We start from the raw sequence: 24,216 nt of genomic DNA, 5'->3' as shown, positions 1-24,216 counted from the left end.
TTAATGTTCACAGTGACCCTAGGAGGGAGGTACTGTCAAGAGCTCTCTTTTGTAGATAATTACATGGGAGGCTCCAAGAGGTTGTGACTTGCTCAGGGTCACACAACTGGTGAGCAGCAGAGCAGGATTCTTCCTGGCTCCAGAGGCTGAGTTCCTGGCCACCAGTGGCTCCATATGACCTTTTTATTTATTTATTTGAGAGAGAGAGTGAGAGAGAGAGAGAGAGAGGAAGAGGTAGGGAGAGCAGGAGTGGGGAGGGGGAAGGAGCAGAGGGAGAAGGACAAGCAGACTGCCCACTAAGCAGGGAACCTGAAATGGGGCTTGATCCCGGGACTCCAGGATCGTAACTTGAGCCAAAGGCAGGTGCTTAACCGACTGAGCCACCCAGGTGCCCCCCCCCCCATATGACCTTTTTAATGTGGGCTTCTCTGCAGGCCCTGATGGGAACGGTCCCTGGATCACCCCTCATGGACATTCTTGCACTGATGATCTTAAAGAAGGAAGATGTATAAGGAGCTGAGGACATGGAGCCCAGTGTAAGGCCTGCTTCCGGGTCCAGCTGGGAACCCATGCCTTGGCGGACAAGGTAGAGGGTGAACTGAGCATGCTGCCCTTTTTGATAGAAAACACTATAGGCAGAGGGTGTAGAGAGCAAGGTGAAAGGTAGGGTTAGGTGGGGGCCTGCCAGGATGTTAGAAGTGAGGCCTGCAGAAGTCCTCCAGAGGTTGATAGGCGGGGAGTAAGTAAGGTCCTTTACCAAAGCATGGCATTGGGAGAGGAAATAATTGATAATAGTCATCATCATGTTAATTATAATAATAAGAGATGAGTGGTAATAGCAGTTGCTACTGTGTTCATACTGTGTAGGTGGCACCTGGCTATACATTTTGCATGGTTTCCTCGTCCCTCACCACCCCATCTAGTAGACACTGCCGTCATCATCCCCATTTTATAGACAAGGTCACGAGAGTCAGGGAGAGTTAGCAATTTGCCTGCTTACCCAGTTGGTAAGTAAGTGTAGGGGCTCAAACCTAGGCCTGCTGGAGTGCATGTTCTCAACCACCATGTCTCTTGTCTGGAAGGAGCCCTTGGCTTATTAAAATGCTGGCGGAAAAAAAATTAAAAGCTGGCGGAATGATGTGGGGCTAGAGAGGCTTTCATAAATAAAGAGAATATTAAAAAATATATAAAGAAAATAAAGCCCATTCTACAAAAAGCAAGGTTTTAATTTCTTTTTATTTAGACACCCCTTTCTTTCAGAGTTAGGAACTGAACAAAGAGCTGGGCCAGAGCATTTGTGTTTAGGGGAACAAATGAGTTTCTTACATTATTTCTTTAAAAATAATTGTTTGCAGTCACTCTTATGGGGTGATCGCAGATACCTGGGGTTGGGAGGAAGTATGATAAACTTAGAAGGCTTGTTTTTTGGGCATAGTTTCAATGATGGATTTGAACACATGCAGCCTCTTTTTTTTTTTTTAAAGATTTTATTTATTTATTTAACAGAGGTAGAGACAGCCAGCGAGAGAGGGAACACAAGCAGGGGGAGTGGGAGAGGAAGAAGCAGGCTCATAGCGGAGGAGCCTGATGTGAGGCTCGATCCCATAATGCCAGGATCACGCCCTGAGCCGAAGGCAGATGCCTAACCGCTGTGCCACCCAGGCGCCCCCACATGCAGCCTCTTTATTAAAAAGAAAATATTTAGAAGAGTGGTTCTCAAATTTTAGCTTGCATAAAAGTCACCCGTTATGTTATTAGAATGGAGGTTCCTGAGTCCCACCCCCAGAGTTGGTGATTCAGTGGGCTAGCGGATGGACCTCAGAATCTACATTTTTGTGTGTTTTTTTAAAAAAAATTTAAATGGAAGTATAATTGACATATAACATATTAGTTTTAGGTATACAATGTAGTGGTTCAGTATTTATATGTATTGGGAAATGATGACTGCAGTAAATCTAAATAATCTCCCTCACTACACATAGTTACAATTTTTTTTTTCTTGTGATGAGAACGTTTAGGATTTACACTTAGCAACTTTCAAATATATGATAAAATATTATTAATTACAGTCCATGCCACACATTACTTCTCCATTACTTATTTTATAACTAGAAGTTTGTATATGTTGGGGCGCCTGGGTGGCTCAGTTGTTAAGCATCTGCCTTTGGCTCAGGGCGTGATCCCTGCGTTCTGGGATTGAGCCCCACATCAGGCTCCTCTGCTGGGAGCCTGCTTCTTCCTCTCCCACTCCCCCTGCTTGTCTCTCTCTCACTGGCTATCTCTCTCATTGGCTGTCTCTGTGTCAAATAAATAAATAAAATCTTAAAAAAAAAAAAAAAGAAGTTTGTATATGTTGATCCCCTTTACTTACTTCATTTTGCCCACCCCCTCCAATCTGTTTTTTGTATTTGAGTTTTTTTTGTTTTGTTTTGTTTTGTTTTTTAGGTTCTACACACAAGTGAGATCATATGGTATTTGTCTTTCTCTCTCTGACTTACTTCATTCAGCATGATACCCTCCAGGTCCATCCATGATATCACAAAGGCAAGATTTCATTCTTTTTTATGGCTGAATTATATTCCATTATATTTGCCTATATGTCACATTTTCTTTATTCATTCATCCATTGATGGACATTTAGGTTGTTTCCGTATTTTGGCTATTGTAAATAATGCTGCAGTGAACATGTGAATGCATATATCTTTTCAAGTTAATGCTTTTGTTTTCTTTGGATAAATACCCAGAAGTGGAATAACTGGATCATATGGTAGATCTATTTTTAAGTTTTTGGGGACCCTCCATACTGTTTTCCAGAGTGGCTGCACCCATTCACATTCCCATCAACAGTGTACAAGAGTTCCCTTTTCTTCATATCCTCTCCAACACTTGTTATTTCTGGTCTTTTTGATATGAGCCACTCTAGCAGGTGTGAAGTGATATCTCATTGTGGTTTAGATTTGCATTTCCCTGATAATTACTGACATTGAGCATCTTTTCGTATTCCTGTTGCCCATTTATATGTCTTCCCTGGAAAATGTCTATTCATGATCTTCTGCCCATATTTTAATTAGATTTTTTAAAACTATTGAGTTGTATGAGTTCCTTATATATTTTTGATATTAACCCCTTTTCAGATATATGATTTAGAAATATTTTTTCCCATCCCGTAGGTTGCCTTTTCATTTTGTTGATGGTTTCCTTTGCTGTGTGGAAACTTTTTAGTTTAACATAGTCCCATTTGTTTATTTTTGCTTTTGTTGCTTTTGCTGTTGGTGTCAGATTAAAAAAGTCATTGCTGAGACCTGTGTCAAGGAGCTTACTGCCTATGTTTTTTCCTAGGAGTTATATGTTTTCAGATCTTACGTTCAAGTCTTTAATCCGTTTTGAGTTAGTTTTTGTGTGTGGTATGAGATAGGGGTCCAGTTTCATTCTCTTGCATGTGGTCATCTGGTTTTCCCAACACCATTCATTGAAAAGACTGTCCTTTCCCCATGGGTTTATTTCTGGACTCTGCTGGGTTTCATTGATCTATGTTTCTCTTTTTATGCCACTGCCATACTGTTTCAATGACTGCAGTTTTGTAATATAATAGTATAATTAGAGACCATGATACTTGCAGCTTTGTTCTTCTTTCTCTGGATTTCTTTGACTATTCTGGGTCTTTTGTGGTTCCTTACAAATTTTAGGATAGTTCTATTTCTTTGAAAAATGCCATTTGAATTTTGATAGGGATTGCATTGAATCTGTAGACTGCTTGGGGTAATATGGAAATTTTAACAGTATTCTTTCCAGAATACTTTCCATTTATTGGTGTCTTTAATTTCTTCATTAATATCTCATAATTTTCAGTGTACAGGTTTTTTACCTCCTTGGTTAAATTGGTTCTTTGGTATTTTATTTTTGATGCAATTATAAATGGGATTGCTTTCTTAATTTCTCTTTCTCTTTATTCACTATTAGTGTGGAGAAACACAGCAGGTATTTGCATGCTGATTTTGTATCCTGAAACTTTAATGAATTTGTTTATTCCAGCAGTTTTTTTTTGGCGGGTTGTTTAGGGTGTTCTGTGTATAATATGTCATCTGCAAATAGTGATAGTTTTACTTCTTCCTTTCCAGTCTGGATGGCTTTTACTTCTTTTTCTTGCCTACTACTCTGGCTAGGGTTTCCAGTACTATGATGAATAAAAGAGGTGCGAGTTGACATCCTTCTTCTGTTCCTGATGTTAAGAGGAAAAGCTCTCAGCCTTTCATCAATGAGTATGATGTTAGCTGTTGGCTTGTCATATATGGTCTTTATTATGTTGGGGTATGTTCCCCTGTACCTACTTTGTTGAGAGTTGTTAATCATAAATGGGTGTGGAATTTTGTCAAATGCTTTTTCTATATCTGTTGAGATGATTATGTGATTTTTATCCTTCATTTTGTTAATGTGGTGTAATAAATCCGCATTTTTGAAATGGAAGAAGATAGTAAAATTAAATCTACATACATAAGTTATATTAAATGCAAGCAGAAAAAATCAACTCTATGTCATTTAGAGAAATAGTATAAAATGTAAGTTGAAAGTAGAAGAAGGGTAAAAAGATATACCTGTGACTACTTAAAAAAACGTCTGTGGCTATACTGAGACATGAGTCCAAATAGATTTTAAAGAAAATGAAGACAAGGCAATAGTTTCCTACAAAGGGGAAACAGAGGCACAGAATAGGGAGGGGTTGGTCACAGGCAGAGTCCAGAGCAGAAGCAAACAGGGATGACCTGAATCTTCCTGCTGCATCTGTACAGGGTTTGCACATGCGGGTGGCTCGGTGATTCACTTCTCCTGGGCGGGACTTCTCTCCTGCTGCCTGCAGCTGTGGTCAAGGATTTTAGTCTGATGCAGAGTTCCCAGAAATTGAAGGGGAAACAGCCTATGGGGCACAGTGGCCCCCCAAAGCTCCAACAGTCCACCTGGTGGACTGAGCTGCTACAAGTAGGATGGGGAAGGGCGTCAGAGAGCCTTGAGCCCACTTGATCCCACTGACTGGGAATGCGTCTGGTTAAGCAGATCAACTCAGCAGGTGGATATTGATCCCTAATCGCAGAGTGCCCTGCAGGACTGTGAGTGGACAGCATAACAGTCATGGCGTGTGCCCTCAGGGAGCTCACGATCTAGACAAGGGGCAGTTTACTCTAACTGAAATAAATATTTTGGAAATCAGCCAGACGTAGAGAGCTTCTCTGGCTGATTGTGACGAGCTGCCGTTTTGGCTGCGGCCTGAGCACTTCCAACCTGGGCACGGAGGGTTAATAATGACACCTATGTGTGCGCGGTGGTAAAATAATGGTTATAAATAACAAGGATTAGCACACTCTGCCACTTGCCCTATCTAAAATAGCATCTTTGTGCATATGCATCCTCCTTCCTCTTACCCTCTTTGATCTTCTTCTCCACACTTAATACCCGCTGCTCTTCTATCATGTCTGTGTGCTGCGGGTCTGTTGTGCGGTCTACAGCATACGCACCATGTCGGCCAGAACTCTGTTTTGCTGCCTCACCCCCTGTGCCTAGAGCGGTACCTGGCAAGGTACCTGTGCAAGGAATAATGACTTTGAGAGTTGACTTGTGCCAGATACTGCACTAAGCATTTTATATATACGATCTCATTTTATCCCAACAACTTTTGAGGTAGTCATCATCCCGTGTTACAAGTAAGGAAGCGGAGCTCAACCAGATTAAGAAAACGACCCGAGGTCGTGTAATCCATTTAAGTGGCAGAGCCTGAATTTGAGCGCTGGTCTGACTAACTATGGAACTCAGCTGTCCCTTGTTGTCACCTTTCCTTCCGCAGGATCTGGGAGCATGGCCAGAAGGGCTCTCCAGCTTGCTTCGTGGACCGGCGCGGCTCTGGCTGCCTCGGGCCTCTACCTCTACAGTAACAAGTACTTGGATCCTAATGACTTTGGTGCTGTGAGGGTGGGCCGCGCAGTTGCTACGGTAGGTTTTTCTCATGCACGGAGCAGACGTGGAGATACACGTGCACCCGTCCGTGTGCAGGGCTCCCTCGGCTCAGCTGCACAGGCATGGCTGCGTGCCCTCCTGTGTCTGTATTCTTGGATGCCCCACCTCGGTCATACAAACCCCTATAGAATGGGATTGCACACGGTCTCTGTTGTGAAGCCTTTACATTTTAGATTCTGTATCTTTTTTATTTTTATTTTTATTTATGTTAATTTTTTTAGATTCTGTGTCTTATTTTAGCGACAGACCTGGGCCGGTACTCCTCAGCCAATGCATATGGAAAGACTCTGCAGCTTTGATGAAATTCTATCAGAAACCCTGGTTTCCCTCCCGTGAGCTAGTGTGCGTGGCTCCTGAGGCAGGGCTTGTTTTCAGAGCAGCTGGGCCTTGGAGGACTGTGACGATCCCTCTCCAACCCCCAAACTAACAGAGAATCTGAGGTGAATATTTCACCACTAGAGGTTTTTCTCCCGTGGCCCGGGAGCATCCTTCCTGTGTGATCATGTCCTCTTAACGCTGCTGAGAGCAACGCAACCTATGCATCGGACATGCATGTGTAACTGCCCGATTGGTGGGTAGATTGCCACATGCTTCAGTGCTCTCTTTCCTCCTTTGCTGCAGGATGAGCTCGTCCTTTCTTCCCCTTGGTGTGGATAGATTCTGATACACGGTCTGTTTGGGTTGTTGTCTGATTGTTTCCTTAAACCTCAGTGTTGTGAAGTCTTCTCCTGAGCTAGTCATAGAACCTAGATGGATAAATAGATAAATAGGCCATGGGATATAAAATGATTCCCGAGTGTTTACTGAGGGCCTTTTGGGGGCCCAGCATTGTCTTACATGCTTTGAGAGGTAGAAATGAACCGTCCCACCTCAATCCAGCTTTGAAGGAGCTTATGACTGCGGAGTGCTCACATGAATGGGTCAAAAAACAATCAATCTAAAGCCATGGATGGGGTCAAGATGTGTGACTCAGGTGACTGCTGCTATGGGACCTCAAACACAGGAGTGAGACCTGTAGGCTGGGAGTCAGGATCAGTGCCCTCGGAGAAGCAGGCTTTGATGGAACCTTAGGGATTTGTATACAGTTGACGCTTGAAGTACTTGGGGGTTAGGGCACCAACACCCATGCTGTCAAAAATCCACATATAACTTTTGACTCCCCAAAACCTTCACGACTAATAGCCTACTGTTGACCAGAAGCCTTACAGATAACTTGAATAGTTGATTAACATGTTGTGTGTATGTCATGTGTATCATACACTGTTTCTGACGGTAAAGTAAGCCAGAGAAAAGAAAATGTTATGAAGAAAATCTTAAGGAAGAAAAAAAATACATTTACAGTACCGTATTGCAATTTATCAAAACAAAAAACAAACAAACAAAAAACAACAAAACCCATGTGTAAGTGGACACACACAGTTCAAACCCATGTTGTTCAGGGGCCAACTGTAGCTGGAAATGAGCCCGGAAGCTATTTACCGGTGCTTTATAAACCAGTCACTAGGCTGTGCGTTCTTTGAAGTCCAGGGCTCCGGTCTTGATTGGCCTTGTGCATTGTTCAGTGACCACCTCTTGCTTGTGGTTGGCGTTTAACACGTTTATGTTGAGTGGAGTAAAGCTTTAGGGGTGTAGACAAGGGCATAGACTTCTCTCAGTATCAGCCTTGCAAGCTGGGCCTCAGTTGCTCAGTAGAATTCTAAAAGATGTTGTGGCCTGGGTAGTCCTCCAGCCTCCTCCATGTCTGCGATATCTGGAAGCCTGTAATTTTCTGATTCACCAAGGATATGGGGACTTCTCTTGGACTTTTGGCCAAGGGACCCAGAATCAAAACTCAGGCTCTCAGAGCAACATGAATATAAAACAATGTTTATTTAGGATAATAAGTTTATCCAACAGCATTCATTCAACTAGTCTTTACAGAGGGGCGCCTGGGTGCCTCAGTAGTTAAGCGGCTGCCTTCAGCTTGGAGTGTGATCCCAGGGCCCGGGATCGAGCCCCGTATTGGGCTCCTCCGCTATGAGCCTGCTTCTTCCTCTCCCACTCCCCCTACTGTTCCCTCTCTCTCTGGCTGTCTCTCTCTCTGTCAAATAAATAAATAAAACTTAACAAACAAACAAACAAACAAACTAGTCTTTATGGAGCATTTAGCTATGTGCCTGGCACAGTAAAAAGGTGCTGGGGGTACAGTGATGAATGGGAAGGACAGGCCTCTGTGTTTATAGAGCTGAAATTCTAGCAAAGAGAGGATAGTCCACATACAAGGAAACAAATGAGCAAGGTAATTTTGGATATGATAATGTTGTTATGATAAATAATAGGGAGTTGCTGGTGGGTGGGGCAGCCTTAGATTAGGGCTCTCTACAGAGGTGGCATTTGTGCAGAGCCCTGATTGACAGCCAGGCTAAGATCTGGGGGGCAGACCATCTTAGCGGAGGGGTTGTCTCCTTCTCAGGATATGCTGCCTGTGTCAGGGGCCTGCAGCTGCAGGGCAGGGGCCGAGGAGCAATATTTGATGCCCAGGCACTAAGCCTTTCTTTTCCTTGGTTCACAGACAGCTGTCATCAGTTATGACTATCTCACCTCCCTGAGGAGTGTCCCCTATGGTTCAGAGGAGTACTTGCAGCTTCGATCCAAGGTAAGGAGCCCAGGGGACCCATCGGAGCCAGGCCAGGACTGGGTAAGTCCTGCAGTAGCTGCAAAGCCAGCGAGCGTGCTGTGTGCAGCTGGAGGTGAGCAGGGGGCTGTGTGGAGATTGAGGCTACGGGCTTGGGAGTGAGGAGGGGAGGACCTTCTCATTGGACATGTTTTTGTGCTGATGGGCTAGGCTGCCAGCCCGACATCAGCTGGATCCCGTGGTCCTGAGGTTATTAATCTACAAGGCACTGTTGGGGAGGCTGGTGTGTGTTTCTGGGGAGCACAAGGTGTCTAGGATGACTCAGGAGGGATGAAGTCTCTGTTCCTGAGATAACTCAGTTGGCTTCTGAAGTGCTTTGTCAGGCAGAACCCAATTGAAAGAGGTTAATTGCTTTCCTGTCCTCTCAAGGCTACACTGGGGCTTCTTGCTAGGCCGCTGAGTGGAGCTGTCGACCCCACACCCTCTTTCCTCACTTGGAATAGGTCAGTTGATTTTGATGCTACAGTGAGATGAGTTGGGGCATCAAGCAAGAGGGTGGTTTTTTTTTTTTTGGATGTAAGTTGAGTTTGGGGTCAAGTGTAGATACTTTTGTTTCCTCCAGAGAGAGGTTTGTGATGGATCTGTATGTCTTTGCTCAGCCTGGAATGCCCTTGGCCCCTTAGAAAATTTCTGGTCATCCTTCTGGACACAGCTCAGATACGTTTCCTGCGTGACACTTTCCTTCTCAATTATTCTTGGTGGGCGGGGTAATTAATTTTAAAATTTTTATTTAAACATTTCATTATAGAAATTTCAACCATTAATAAGAGTAGAGAGAATAGTATAATGAACCCTTATGGAACTGTCATCCAGCTTCAGACATTATCAACCTTTTGTGAGTCTTCTATCATCTACTTGCCCTTTCATTCATTCATTCATTCATTCATTTTTAATTCATTTATTTATTTTTGCTCAAATATTTAAAAGCAAATCTCAGGCATCATATTATTTCTTCTATAAAATCTTTCAGTCTCTATCTCTAACAGATAAGTACTTTAAAAAAACTTCAATATGATAATAATAATTAACAAAATTAATAGTATGTCCTAAATGACTTCTAATAGCTAGTTTATACTCAAATATCCCTGGTCCCAAAAATGTCTTTTTAAAATTGGTGCATTACAGTCTGGATTCAAACGAGGTGCATATATTGTATTAGGAAGCATCAACCAAAATCTTCTCAAATCTTTATTTCCCTTCCCTCTTTTTTTGAGCAATTTGCTTGTTGAAGAAAGCAGATCATTTACCCTGTAGAATTTTCCATATTCAGGATTTGGCTGATTGAATCCTCAAAGTATCATTTAATGGGAAACAGATTTACATGGCATGCAATTCAAAGTATGTAACATTTGAACATCCAAAATGACCCTCCTTTCCCTGTTCCTCAGGTACCAATTTTCCTGCCTGGAAGTAATCATCATGTCCTATGTATCTTCCCCCAGATATCTTCCTGTTTGAATTTAATCACTCTGTCTTCTTTGTTCCTACCACAGGTGATAATTGGTTACATGTCTTTCTCTCACTTTAGACTATGGATTCTTTTCGATCAGGGATTGGGTCATCTTTTTTGTATTTTCTACCTCTAGTGATGATGCCTAGGACTGAGTTGATTTCATGTCTCTTTCCAGATGCACCCTGCTAGCTCCTTCCTTGGGAGGGAACCTAGAAAGGGTGTGACGTTTGTATGCGGAAGACCTGAATTTGTGCTCTGTCTTTAGGGTGGTCATTTAGCTTTTGGTGCTACCATTTTCCTGTCTGTAAACTACAGTTGGCTCTGCCACATATTGAGGGTTAATATAGATAATATCTGAGACAGTGTGTTGTGAAGTGTAAGTGTGAAGCAGGTATCAAAAATCAGTCAGATGTTGGGGCGCCTGGGTGGCTCAGTTGGTTAAGCGTCTGCCTTCAGTTCAGGTCATGATCCCAGGGTCCTGGGATCGAGCCCTGAGTCGGGCTCCCCACTTAGTGGGAGGCCTGCTTCTTCCTCTCCCTCTGCTTGCTGCTCCTCCTGCTTGTACTCTCTCTTTCTGTGTCAAATAAATAAATAAAGTCTTAAAAAAAAATCAGTCAAATGTCTACCAGGAAGGGTCCCCTGTGAGGAGAGACACTTGTCTCCGTGTCTGCAGCACCTACAGTAGCAGTACCAAGGACACAGTAGGTCCTCAATAAAAGTTTGCTGAGCAAATGAATGAATGAAATGTTAGTTTGTGTCGGAAGAGCTCCAGGCCCCTGGCTCTGAGACTTGGGGCCCACCCCCTGCAGTTCCTCATCCACCTTTCTCCGTCTAACCAGTGCTGTGGGCCTTAGAGCCGACCAGAGCGACATTCTGCACCAGAGCTGCAGGCTGGGCCACGGGGGCAAGCTCCCTGCAGAGCAGACTGGGGATGGGTGACATGCAGACAGTGGCCCTCACGTGTAAGTCATCGGAAAGGCAATGGTGCCGCAGCTCCCGGGGAAGTTGACGGCTCTGGGGAATGCAGGAAGGTAAGTGCAGCCTGATACTTGACAGGAGGGTAGCACGAGGTAGCTGGCACAGATAACAAGGGTGCAGGCTGGTCCCTGGGAGTTGTGCCTGGGAAGTGGAGCTGTCTGGCACTGAAGAGCAGGAGTAAATACTGCAGGAGTGTTTTCTTCCATCGGAATACTTATCTGTTCTTGTCTTCGTGATTGATAAAGGAATGAGTGAAGGGTAAAACATAATTATCTCACCTGTCAAGCCAGCGTCCCCAGGTCCCGGAGTATGCTAGAGCAAGAGACAGTGACTTAGAGAAGTACTTTCAAGGTTGGTGCTCGGCCGGCTGGTATCTCAGTGACTCAGCTCCACGTCAAGAGGGGGTGGGAACCAAGGTGAAGGAGTATTTTCAAGGGGCTCAGTGGCACTTTGCTGGGCAGCTGAGGGGGTGTGGTGAGGCCCCGGTGCTTGGAAGAACTGGACTCCTGGTGTCCAGGATGCTTATAACCAGAGATGACAGGTGCGGACCAGCCTGGGCACAAGGCAGAAAGAAGTCACAGCTGGTATAGATGTCCAGACTGGGCTGGAGGAGGCAGGGCTGGGTTGATTCTGACCAAGGGGTTGTGGTATGTTAATTTTTCAGCTCAAGAGCTGTTCACGTTTTGGGGAGTAGCATCTAAAACTTCCTTTGGGGAGCCACCCATATCTCATGTACTCACCATGAGGTTTGAGTGAGGCTGACCCCACCCTCAGCACCAAGAGTGGGCACATGACTTAGGCCATCAGCAGAGTCCATTCCTCTGGCCCTAGAGATTGATTCAGGGTCGGGCACCTGAGCCAGTGTTGGTCAGTGAGCATCAGGTCCAGGACTTTTGGGGGTGTCCCCCATAGGACACTGCCTTTTCTCCTGTATTACTGCGAGTATAGGGTGTTGACTTAGAGCTGCTGGCAGCCATCTTGCCACCATGAGGGGAAAGCCTGTCTGTGAATGGAGTCAGTATTGTAGAGGGAAGTGTCACTTGAGGCCTTAGATCTTGCTGAGCCTGAAGCCAGGTTACCACTGGACTTTCCAGTCATATGTGCCAGGAAATTCTCCTTTTGCTTCAGATGATTTGAGGTCAGTTTTCTGTTACTTGCAATCAAAGGAATCCTGATACACTGGGGACCTTGGAGAAGCATGCTCGATCTTGAAGCTCAGTTAAGGTTTGAGAAATCATGGGAAGGTCTGGTAATTCGAGGAAAGAAATGAAATTGAGACATTCCAAGGTCTAAACAGGGTGAGGAGAGGTTTGCATGATGCTGAGTAGTATTGTAGCCATTTTGGTCCTTCAGGCTCCTGGTCTGCCACCAAGCACCTGTCCTCCCCTATCTGTAAAGTGGTGGCAGTGGCCTTTACCCCAGCTGAATTTGTAGGAACAGATGAGAAGCTTTATTTAGTTAAACACTGGGAATTGTTCAATGCAGCCAGAGAGGAGATCCAGAGGCATAAGGAGCCTCAACGGCTCCTTATCATTTTAATGAACAAGTAAATGATTTTCTGTTTTCCTTATTTCTGCATTCATTAATTGGCATTCTTCTGTAAGGAAGAGCTGTCCCTTCTCCTTCAGTTGTTTATTTAATTATTTTTATCAGTATGAACTTATGATTATTTATATTATTCTATGGGTTACAATCCAAAACCATCATTATTTTTGTTGTTCAAATTATTCTAATTTTGGCCACTGGGAGCTACTTCAGATTGATTCCTGTGTCCTTTTGTACGTCTCCATTCTTTTCTGAGCACTTTCTTAAATTTTTTTTTTTTAAAGATTTATTTGTTCACATTGGGGGAGGGGAGAGAGAGAGTGTGCAAGTGAGTGAGTGAGTACACACATGGGAAGAGGGGCACGGGGAGAGAGAATCCTAAGCAGACTCTGTGCTGAGTGTAGAGCCCAATGTGGGGCTCAATCTCACAACCCCAAGATCACAACCTGAGCCGAAACTAAGAGTCGGACACTCAACCAACTGCTCCATCCAGGCGCGCCCCCGCCGCTATCTTAACTTTCTAATCCTCAGACTCATCTTGTATTTTCCTTGCCCCAGCCCTGGAATCAATCACTTCTCCAAGGAGACTTGGTTCCTTTCATTGGAAGATCGTATTTAGAAACCAAGATGTTGGTGCTAGATGTGCATATTGCTACTGGAGTGCCATTGTGTAGGCCCTCCCAGGAGACAGAGCTAGGAAATGTGTGTGTGTATACTCATGCATACACACACCTATCCGTTAAAAAACCATGAGTTCATACTGATGTCTCCAATTCCAGCCTAACCTCACAGAATTTTAGCTCTCTTCCATTCCTTTTGCATAACTGATTTCTCTCACAGTGAGAAACCTGCCTCTTATTATCTACAATATATTCACTTACTTGTTCAACTAGTATACCCTTAAATAGTTAACATCCTTGAGGCATATAGGAGCAGAGAGAGTGGCCCAATCTGGGTGAGACTGAATGAGTTAAGGGGGTATTGGAGCTGGGTTCAGAAAGGTGGGTAGGATTGAAACATGTAACACTGGGGACAGGTGATTTTGGTTGAAGTTGATGGGTAAAATTTTGCGGGTTGTCTATAAGAAACAGAGATTAGTTCATTGTTACTGGGGACTAGGGTATGGGTGAGAGAAGGGGCATACTGGCAAAGAGAAGTCGAGCTAGGTCGCAGAGGGGTGAGAGGCCAAGGTTTATACCAGAGGTAATAGGGAGCTATGGCAAGTTCTTGGGTAAAGCGTTGTTAAGCCTCCAGTGAATGAGAATGCCTGAAATCATCAGTCACTGAATATTTTTTGACTCCTATTCTATCAGATGATGAGTAGAATCGTGAGAGAGAGTGTGTGTGTGCACGTGTGCCTAGGGAGGGAGAGAGAGATCACGGGTGCCTTTTCCTTTCTTAATCAGAGTCCTAATATAGGAGGGGACCTCAACTGCTGCTGTGACTGGGAAGCTTTTGAGTTGAATCCGACTCCTTATTTCCGAGTAGGTCGCTGGACTCCTGTGGTGTCGGATGCGTCAGGTCAGCAGTAGTGTGCGCGTCCTGTTGGTTACACTAGTACTTACTACCTGGGCTTGAGGAGGTAATGATTAATGCTCTTCTCCTCCTTGTCTGAGAAGCGGAACCAAGGAGATGCAGGTGTCTGCCAGGAAGAGCTCAGAATGTCAGCCTTATTACTGACAAAAGCCGGGCGGGAGCAGGTGTCGTGGGTCTGTGAGCCAGTGGGCTTGTACTTCGCTCCTGAGTTTGATAGACTTACCTACACGGGCACAGATGTGACAGGACAAGCCTCTCGCAGGGGGGCCTGCCTCTTAGGGCAGGAAGGAGCGGAGCGCCAGTGTCCTGCGGGTGTGTGCGGATCCCCAAAACGGAGGTGAGAGGAAGCGGTGGGCTGAGCGCGATGTTTCTTCTCTCAGACTCACCAGTCTGATTGGTGATTCCTCCTCTCACAGGGAGCGAGAGGGGAGGGAGGTCAGGAGCACTACACCTCTAGTGGGGCTCGCATAGAGCAGATGGGAGGTTCCCCTGCAGTACTTACTCACCTGCAGGCAGGAAGCAGTTATAATTTTGCTGTAGGAACCTTTTGTGCCCATTAAATTCTGCTAATGCTTATACCTGACCTTGTTTAAGGACATGGGCTACTTTGGGCTTGAGTATGGGATAACAATTTCAACATTACTGAAATCTGCGTTTAGAGAGAAAGGTCATCTGTTGTCCACCTTTAGAACCATGGTATATGGTAGGGTGTTTTGGAGGGACAAGGATATTGGTTAGAGTACAGTAGGGGGCTTAGGTGGGGTGGTGACTCTTTATAATTATGCCATTGACCTTTTTTTTATGCCATTGACCTTGAGAAAGACATCTTTAGCACCAGCTAGCTCAGGCCTCTCATGTACAGATGGAACTGGAGGTCTAGAAGGGTGATGGGGTTTCCTTTCCTTTCCTTTCCTTTCCTTTCCTTTCCTTTCCTTTCCTTTCCTTTCCTTTCCTTTCCTTTCTTTTCTTTCTTTTCTTAAGTAGGCTCCATGCCCAGCACAGAGCCCAGCGTGGGGCTTGAACGCACAACCCTGAGATCAAGGCCTGAGCTGAGATTGAGAGTTGCCCCTAACCAGCGGAGCCACCCAGATACCTCAAGCCCCCTGCAGTTTTGTGGCAGATCTTGGGCTTGGACTTGGACATCCAGATCTTCCCTGCTGGCTTGTTTCTCCCCTGGGTCCATCTACCCCCATGTGAGCCCTGAGGCTGTGCTCCTGCTGGGCTGGGTTTGGGAAACACAGGGGAGGAGGAAGAAGGGCAATAGACTCTCCCCCTGGGGAATTCCTTTTTTTTTTTTTTCCTTAAGATTTTACTTATTTATTTATTTGACAGAGATAGAGAGAAAGGACACACAAGCAGGGGGACCGGCAGGCAGAGGGAGAGGGAGAAGCAGGCTTCCCACCAAGTGGAGAGCTGGACATGGGGCTCTATCCCCGGACCCAGGATCATGATGGGAGCTGAAGGCAGACACTTAAACCACGGAGCCACCCAGGCGCCCCTGGGGAATTCCTTTTTAGATTTAATCAACCAAGCAAAAAGTTAATCCACCAAAGATTTGGAATTTGCATTCCCAGTGGAGGGAAGTATGGACCCTCCAGAGGAACCAGTGGGTGCTGCTAGCTCTTTGCTTTGGGAAAGGGTTTCAACTCTTAAGCTACCAAACAACTGCCAGTTTTGAGGATAACGGTGCTACCAGCTTAGCGAAGGTGTGATAAGTCAAGAAGTGCTTTAAAGATCTTGTTGCCCAGCAAGAGGAACTGTAGCCGTGCCTGGCTCTTCAGGAATATTCTCTGAAACCTGGAGACTATCCTGGCCACACGAGGACATGTCTTCACTGGTCTTCCATCCGTCTGTTATTTAAACAAACTTTAACTGAGCCTGCTCTGTGCCGGGTCTTGCGCGAGGCCCAGCCTTGGAGGATATGAAGGGAAATAAGACTTGACCTCTGCCCTCCAGCTGCCCACAGTCCAGTGGGGGGAAGCAGGCGTGAAATCACCAGTTGCAGAAGGATCGATTTGTCTTCATTCCAGCTCTGGCTCCTGACAACTGACTCCCAGCCAAGAAGGGGGTGGGGCAGGGGAGGGGGCAGGGGGGCAGGAGCCTTGCGTGGGAGGGGCTCCTGACCCAGCATGGTGAGTGAGGGTGGGGTGCGTACTGCGAAGGCTTCTTCTGGTGTAGTTGGCTCTAATATTGTGCCGCTCTTCTTTGCGTGTGTGCTGTCAACCTGGTGTGCAAGCTTGTGGGTGAGTTTTCATGCACCCCGTCCCTCAGGTCCCCTTCTGCTGCTTTCCTTTCTCATCCTGGAACATTTGTCAGAGAATATTCTACAAAGAAGAGGAGGAGAGAAAGGGAATCTTTGCTGTCTTGGTGACTGGCTTTCTCAGAGTTTGTGGTAAGTTTTGCAGGAGCATGAGCTGCATTTAATGTGTTCTGCTTGGGTCATCCAAGGACCAGGCCTGTGGAGTAGGGAGACAGAGTCTGCAATGGCACCCAGTGCCTCCTTTTTAGCTTTGTACCCAAACCTTTCTGAGTACTGCATTGCAAACCTGCACAACTTTGCGCGGTGGCCCCAATTTGGAGAGAGTTCCAGGCGACTAGCAACTTGGGCCTTGGCGTGGTCTGGGAAGAGACTTGGTGGGTTTGCTTCCATCTGTGGGGATCCTGGAGGAAAATGGCATCACTCGGGCTTCTCCTTGGAGACTGCGCTCTGTGCGTGGTGGCTTCCCTATAGTTCCTAGGCAGGCCATGCACATGTCACGTCTTCTTCTTTTTTTTTTTTTTTTTTTAAAGATTTTATTTATTTATTTGACAGAGATAGAGACAGCCAGTGAGAGAGGGAACACAAGCAGGGGGAGTGGGAGAGGAAGAAGCAGGCTCACAGCGGAGGAGCCTGATGTGGGGCTCGATCCCACAACGCCGGGATCACGCCCTGAGCCGAAGGCAGATGCTTAACCGCTGTGCCACCCAGGCGCCCCTCATGTCACGTCTTCTTGATCTAGACTTACCAGTGACCTATGGACCTCATACCTCTTGTATTTAAAAAAAAACATGAAATGAAAAAGCCCACATGAAATGTATAAGACCTAAGGAAAGGTATAAAAAATAATTTAGTGCTAGGGCGCTTGGGTGGCTCAGTTGTTAAGCGTCTGCCTTCGGCTCAGGGCGTGATCCCGGAGTTCTGGGATCGAGCCCCACGGTGGGCTTTTCTGCTGGAAGCCTGCTTCTTCCTATCCCACTCCCCCTGCTTGTGTTCCCTCACTCGCTGGCTGTCTCTCTCTCTCTGTCAGATAAATAAATAAAATCTTTAAAAAAAAAAAAGAAATAATTTAGTGCTCACTCTTCTCACTGTACAATTTCAGAAATAATACCTTACCCATACAATTGTAGCCCCTGGGGTACTTCCCTGATTCCAGCCTTCCTCCTATAAAATCAGAAGCAAGCACTATCTTGAATTCATTGGTTGTCATTCCCACGTACTTCTTGGAAACCAACTATTCATGTATTTGGGTGTTTTTCATCCTATTGATTTTTTCCTTTACTTGGCTTTGTTCTAAGCAAGATTGCAGGCTTGATAGACTAGGTATCTCTTTTTTGGGGCTCTGCATACGCAAATAAGAAGTGTCCTGGGTACCACCTGAAATCGCCTCTTTTACCATCTTTTTGCACACTGTCACTGGTACTGGGTTGCCCTGGGAGAAACAGGCTGCACCATTGGTAGCAGATGCTGGGCCGAACTCTGGCTCGCGCCCATCATTGTCGTGGTCTCTCCAATGCTGGGTTTGGCCACTCTCTTTCTAGCTCTTCTCTTCCCCTAGCTCACCCTGTATATCTCTTGGGGCTGCTGCGGACTTGAAGTTGCCTGATGAGATGGTATTTGCTACTGCTCAGAAGCAGTGATCTTTTTCCAGAGGCCATAGCTGAAATGAAACAAAAAAAGCCTTGTGTTTCTGGTGATGGGAGGCCATTGCCATGTGCTGGTCCGTGCAATTAACAGCATTAGCCAGTTCCACATTTTCGTGTCTCTGTAGCTTTCTTGCCTACCCAGGCTGCCTGGACACACAAGGCTGGCTCTTTGCGGCCGCAGAGCCGCTCACCAACTGCTCCCGCTACCTGGTTCTTGTGGGGTGGGTGGAGGAGGCCAGAGCACACTGCTCCCCAGAGAAGATGCCATGTCGAGGGTTAGCCTATACCTAAGGGGGCAGGAGCTGGAGAAACGCCCGCTGGAGACACTGTCCTTGCCCATCTCAGACTCCATCCCAGACTAACCATGGCTGGGCTTCTCATTGCTTTATTGCTTTTCCCACTGAAAACTCTGCACTGTTTCCTTTCCTGCCCTGGGTAGGGTACTTCCACCACACCCCAGCTGTTTCTTCCTCTGCCAAACGTAGTTCCGGGAAGGGGCACAATGCTACGTGATGAGGGATGGCATGAGCTAGGACTTCCTTACTGCTAAGGTGATTTTCTACTGCAGTGGGTTACCAAGGACAGCAGGGAAATCTGTATCTGGAAGGGCAGCTTTCCAGAAACAAGAGATTCTGGCGGTCTTGTCACGGAGGTGGGAATGGGACAGCGTACTGTCAGGTGATCAGAGACACCTGAGGAGCCTTATAAAGTGCAGATCCCTAGATGCGTACTCTAAAGGTTTGTTTTCAGTGATTCTGGGATGAGGCCTGGAAAACTGTATTTTTCATGAGTTCCCCAGGCAGGCTTCTGAGGCTAAGAATGAGTGTTTGTATTGACCGAGCACTGTGAGACGGGCACGGGGCTAAGGGTTGTCTCTATTATCTCCTTTAACTTCACGACAATCTGAGGTATCTACCCCCGTTTTATGGATGACAAAATGGAGGCACAGATTAAGTGATTTGCCCAAGGGTCTACCGCTAGTAAGCAGGCGTATTAGCTTCCTGTAATCGCTGTGACAAATCATCACAAACTGGGTGGCCAATGACAACAGAAATGTATTCTCTCCCAGTTCTGGAGACCAGAAGTTCAAAATCAAGGTGCCAGTGGGGCCATGCTCCTTCTGGTGGCTTCAGACATGCCTCGTGGCTGTGTCACTCCAGTCTCTGCCTCTGTCCTCTCTTGCTTGGAAGGAGACTCGTCATGCGGTTTAGGGCCTGCCTGGGCAATCCAGAATGATCTCATCTCAAGATTCTTACCTTAGTTACATGTACAGGGTTCCTTTTTTCCAAATAAGGTCACAATCACAAGCCCAGGGGGTTAGGACAAGGGCATATCTTTTTGGGTGCCACCATTCAGCCCACTACGGGGTCTTCGATTTAATCACAAATCAGGTGGTTCCTGAGCCCTTGCCTAGAACTGGGACTCCTGGCTCTCTCAGCGGGACCGGATGAGCTTCTAGGGTTGCTGTAGGCCAGCAGCCGAGCCATGGATTTCCTTGCTGTCCAAGGGAGTTTGAACCATTTGTCAAGCTTGACAAACCAGAGTTTTCCTTGCCCTCTCTCCCACCCCCTCAGCCCCCTACCATCTCTCCCGAAACCCTTTGGGCTGTTTATCCCTGACTCCAAAATTTTCACACCTTCATATGCTCAGAACGTGAGGCCACAGGGGCTGTGAGGCCCAACTCATACTGGCTTGGGTGGGATGCACTTCTCCTGCCTCAGTGTCCATGTCCCCAAAATGGGAATCTCTGGAATAGCAGGGGTAGATGGGAGGCCATGATATAACTGATAAAGTTGGTGGAAGGCAGTCTGCAGCTATAAGGTTGATGGAGACGCTTGTTAACCACATTAATAATCTAATAGCCTGTTCTTGATTTCCCGCTTCTCACCGTCTTGGCCCCAAGCAGCTATTTTCTACCAAATTAAAATCCACTCAGCTCCCTTCCTGTCCCTGAGTAAAACTACCCTCAAAAGCTCTTGCCTGTTACAGCAAGACTTTTTAATAGACTTTTCCTTGTAGAATCGTGAGACATATGTCCAATTAGCAGAATAACTTCACTTAAATGTACAAATAAACAGTTGACTGATATGGCGGGACATATGTGAGGCTAATTTAAGGCAACGCGGTTCAGGAACTGGGGCACTGCCCCCCCCCCCCCCCCGATCCTCATGCCCCACACTCTGCAGAACGAAGAGAAGAGGGATGTCTTCGTGCTCTGCCTGGTCGCCGTGCAGAGGACCTAAACCGCTCACTATTCATACAGTCAATTGTGTAGCAAATTTTTTATTTTTATTTTTTAGAGAGGGAGAGAGCATGCATGTGTGCATGGGGGGGAGGGGCAAATGAGAGAGAGAGTTCTAAGCAGGCCCCATGCACAGCATGGAGCCTGACTGGGGCTTGATCCCATGACCCCAAGATCACAGCCTGAGCCGAAATCAAGAGTCAGACGTTCTGGGGCACCTGGGTGGCTCAGTCACTTAAGCCTCTGACTCTTGGGTTCGGCTCAGGTCATGATCTCAGGGTTGTGGGATAGAGCCATGTCGGGCTCCATGCTCAGTAGAGGTCTGCTTGAGATTCTCTCCCTCTTCTCCTCCTTCTGCCTCTACCCCTGCTCTTTCTCTCTTTATAATAAATAAATCTTAAAAAAAAAAAAGAGTTGGACGCTCAACCAACTAAGCCATCCATGTGCCCCAATTATGTAGCAAATTTTAATTGAGCACCTGCTATGGGCCAGGCACTGTGCCAGGTGTGGGGTATATAGCGGTCTATTCTTGAGGGGATAAGAGCTAGTTAACAATCAGTGGAACTCACGAGAACGTCCTTTCCTGGAGGGCAGGTGTCTCTCTGTTCTGCTTGCTGTATCCTCAGCACTTAGAACAGGGCTTGGCACATAGTGGGCTCTTTTTAGGGAATCAGTGAGGTAGGGAAACAAGCTATGTCAGCTTTTGCTGAGGGCCCTAAGAGAGAGAAACTGTGGTCATAGGATAAAAAGCAACTGAAGCAGGGCTGGGGAAGGGCTCTCTGATATGGGGTTTTCCAGCTAAAAGTGAGAAGTGATGAAAGAACAGCAGGTGAGGAGCTGGGAGAATATTGTTAGCAGAAAAGGCAGGGCTATGTAATTTACAGGGCTCAGTGCAAAATGAAACTGTGGGGTTCTCGCTGAGGGTGGGGACATCAGTCTCCCCTTCCTATGGTCCTACAGCCCCCACCCACAGTGGATGGGCAGCTCCCAAGAGATTGCAGTCTCGGTGCTGGAATGTGCTCAGGATGTGGATTGGGGGCAGGGGAGGGGTCCCTGCTGGGTCTCCTGTTGAACTTGCCCTTGGTGATGTTAGTCCAGAGTGGGGAGTGGTGCTGCCTGACATGTGGATGACTCTGTCCTGCCTAGGCTTGCACTCAGGCCCCCAGCGGGGATGAAGGGCTGTGGCAGAATGCAGATCTCCCCCGGCAGCAATCTGATTGCCACCCTGGGTGGAGAGCAGCCTGGCTGTGGGGTGAAGGTGGGGAGACTGGGTGGAGCACTGGGGGTGGGGTGGGCAGTGGGCAGCCGAGAACTCACTGGGGAGGTAGGATGGTGCATGAGCTGAGTCCCCCGGGTGCATGCTCCTTTGTCCCATCTGGCTTCATTTGCAAAACATAAATTCAAAGATAAAATTAAGAATTTCAAGACAGCTACTGTATTAGTTTCCTATTGCTGCTACCACAAACTACCACAAACTTCGTGGCTTAAGATACTGATTTATTCTCTTACAGTTCTGGAGGTCAGGAGTCTGAAATGCTTCTCACTGGACTAAAATGAATGTGTCAGCAGGGCTGTGTTCCTTCTGGAGGCTCTAGAGGAGAATTCACGTCCTTGTCTTTTCCATCTGCATTCCTTGGCTCATGGCACCCATTCTCCATCTTCAGAGCTGGCAACGTCGGCCAAGTCCTTCTCATGCTGCTAGCTCTCTGATTCTCTTCTTCTGCTTCCCTCTTCCACTTAAAAGAACCACTGTAATTACACTAGGCCCACCTAATAATCTGAGATCTTCTCTTGATCACAAGATCTCAAGATCAGCAACCTTCATTTCATCTGCAGCCTGAGTTCCCCTTTGCCACGTAGGGTAACACAGTCCCATATTTCAGGGATTAGGGTGTAGACATCTTTGTTGGGGTGCAGGCATTATTCTTTCACATTAAACTGCAAGTGTGGGGCCCTTCCAAGGGCAGGCCCAGTGCACCCTGGGAAGAGGAAATGGCAACCTTAAAAGCCCCGAGAAGGGAATGAGCTTGTCTTGTTCAAGGCCCTGAAAGGAGGGCAGTGGGATGGAGTAGAGTGATTGACAGGACATGTGGTGTGAAATGAGGCAGGAGAGGCTGGCTTGGGCCGAGAACACAGGGCTCCTAGGCCACAGTGAAAGGTTACGAATAGCAGGCTAGGATCTGTCTTTGAATCTCTATATGAAAATTCAAATGAATTAAAAAGTAGAGAGAAAATATGATAAACTCCGGCACCCAGATCTAAAATATGTTGCTATAGGGGTACCTGGGTGTCTCAGTCGGTTAAGCGCCTGCCTTTGGCTCAGGTCATGATCCTGGGGTCCTAGGATCAAGTCCCGTGTCAGGCTCCCTGCTCAGTGGGGGGTCTGCTTCTCCCTCTGGTCCCCTCCTCATGCTTGCGCTGTCTCTCTCTCTCTCTCCAATAAATAAAATCTTAAAAAAAATCTTAAAAAAATGTTGCTATCATTCTTTCATTTATTTTTTTTCTGCTGAAGAGTTTTCAATTGCAGAAATCATGCCATCTCACCTGTAATTTCCATGTGTATCTCTAATAGCTGATGTTTTCTAAGTGTTCCCATCATTATCACAATGAATGAAATCAGCAAGAATTCTTTCTTTATTTTTTAATTTATTATTTTTTTTTAGAGAGGAAGGGGTCAGGGGAGGGGCAGAGGGAGAGGGGGAGAGAGAATCTTTTTTTTTTTTTTTTAAGATTTTATTTCTTTATTCGACAGAGATAGAGACAGCCAGCGAGAGAGGGAACACAAGCAGGGGGAGTGGGAGAGGAAGAAGCAGGCTCATAGCGGAGGAGCCTGATGTGGGGCTCGATCCCATAATGCTGGGATCACGCCCTGAGCCAAAGGCAGACGCTTAACCGCTGTGCCACCCAGGTGCCCCAAGGGGGAGAGAGAATCTTAAGCAGGCTCCACACCCAGTGTGGAGCCTGATGCAGGGCTTGATCTCACAACCCCAAGAGCATGACCTGAGTTGAAACCAAGAGTCAGACACTTAACCGACTGAGCCACCCAGACGCCCCTAAGAATTCTTTAATTTCATCTAATTCCTATGTGTGTTATGCTGTACCCCAAATGCCCCTCCCATTGACCTTCACGTTGTACCTGAACTCTGTGCCTCTTCCCTCTTTCTGAGGTTAGAGTGAGGCCTCCTTCCCTTTATCTTTGAGGATTTTGTTTTCTTTTCCTTGCTCCCAGCACCCAAGGTCTCTAGGTTGTGAGGAAATGAAAAAGACTCCTGTCCCCCACCCAAGGCCATGGTCTGAACAGGGATGGCGGGGAAGGGAGGGGAAGCAGGCTGGCTGGATATGTTATTCTGCTTGTGGCCTAACATTTGTTTTTCTTGTCTGTAATTGCCATTCCAGAAATGCCCTCGCTCTTCTAGCCACAGAGCAACTGTTGAGAACAAATTAATTATGCGTCTTCTCAGTGTGTGTGATTAAGGGGCAGATGGAGGGAAGGGTTCTCTTCAGTGTTTCTGGCAACTAGGTTCCCAAATGGATGCTTTCCAGACCAAGGAGTGCATGTCCTGGGCTCCTGTGGGCATCTGGATTTGTCTGTGTGGTGGCAGGCTTGCTCACTGGCAGGCCGACTCACAAGTTGCCAGTAATAATATTATTAATCTCTTAAATGTGCAGCATATTCACTGTGTGCTGAAGGCTTGCACACTCACGTCAGCTCATTTGTTGGGATTTCAGGGATGCTGGAACAACTTTCTTTGCTTAATACCTCCCTAAATCATTGCTGATGCTTGTAATTCCACCATTAGAGATTAATTCCTTTGGCCTAAAACTCTGTTCCCTGTTAAAATGCAAGTATCCTTGGCAGCTGTGATGCATGTTTTATTCATT

The 24,216-nt window shown here is 46.4% G+C and overlaps 1 protein-coding gene across 7 annotated transcripts in view; it reads left to right on the top strand.

The window, feature by feature from the left end:
• The window catches only part of ADCK1 (aarF domain containing kinase 1), a 142,581-nt gene that overhangs the window by 4,459 nt on the left and 113,906 nt on the right, over positions 1-24,216 (top strand). For 4 of the 7 annotated variants that reach the window (XM_057318619.1, XM_057318621.1, XM_057318616.1 and 1 more), the window contains exons 2-3: positions 5,834-5,979; positions 8,555-8,638. In XM_057318619.1, the coding sequence (XP_057174602.1) occupies positions 5,845-5,979; positions 8,555-8,638 (219 nt within the window). In that variant the 5' untranslated portion in view covers positions 5,834-5,844. Of the gene's footprint in view, positions 1-2,445; positions 2,545-5,833; positions 5,980-8,554; positions 8,639-24,216 lie in introns of all 7 variants that reach the window. The other 3 variants (XM_057318620.1, XM_057318615.1, XM_057318617.1) reach the window with 1 other exon arrangement.

This window comes from Ursus arctos, unplaced genomic scaffold, assembly GCF_023065955.2.
Source record: "Ursus arctos isolate Adak ecotype North America unplaced genomic scaffold, UrsArc2.0 scaffold_25, whole genome shotgun sequence".
Lineage (NCBI taxonomy): Eukaryota > Metazoa > Chordata > Mammalia > Carnivora > Ursidae > Ursus > Ursus arctos.
This window is presented reverse-complemented; position numbering and strand designations above follow the sequence as displayed.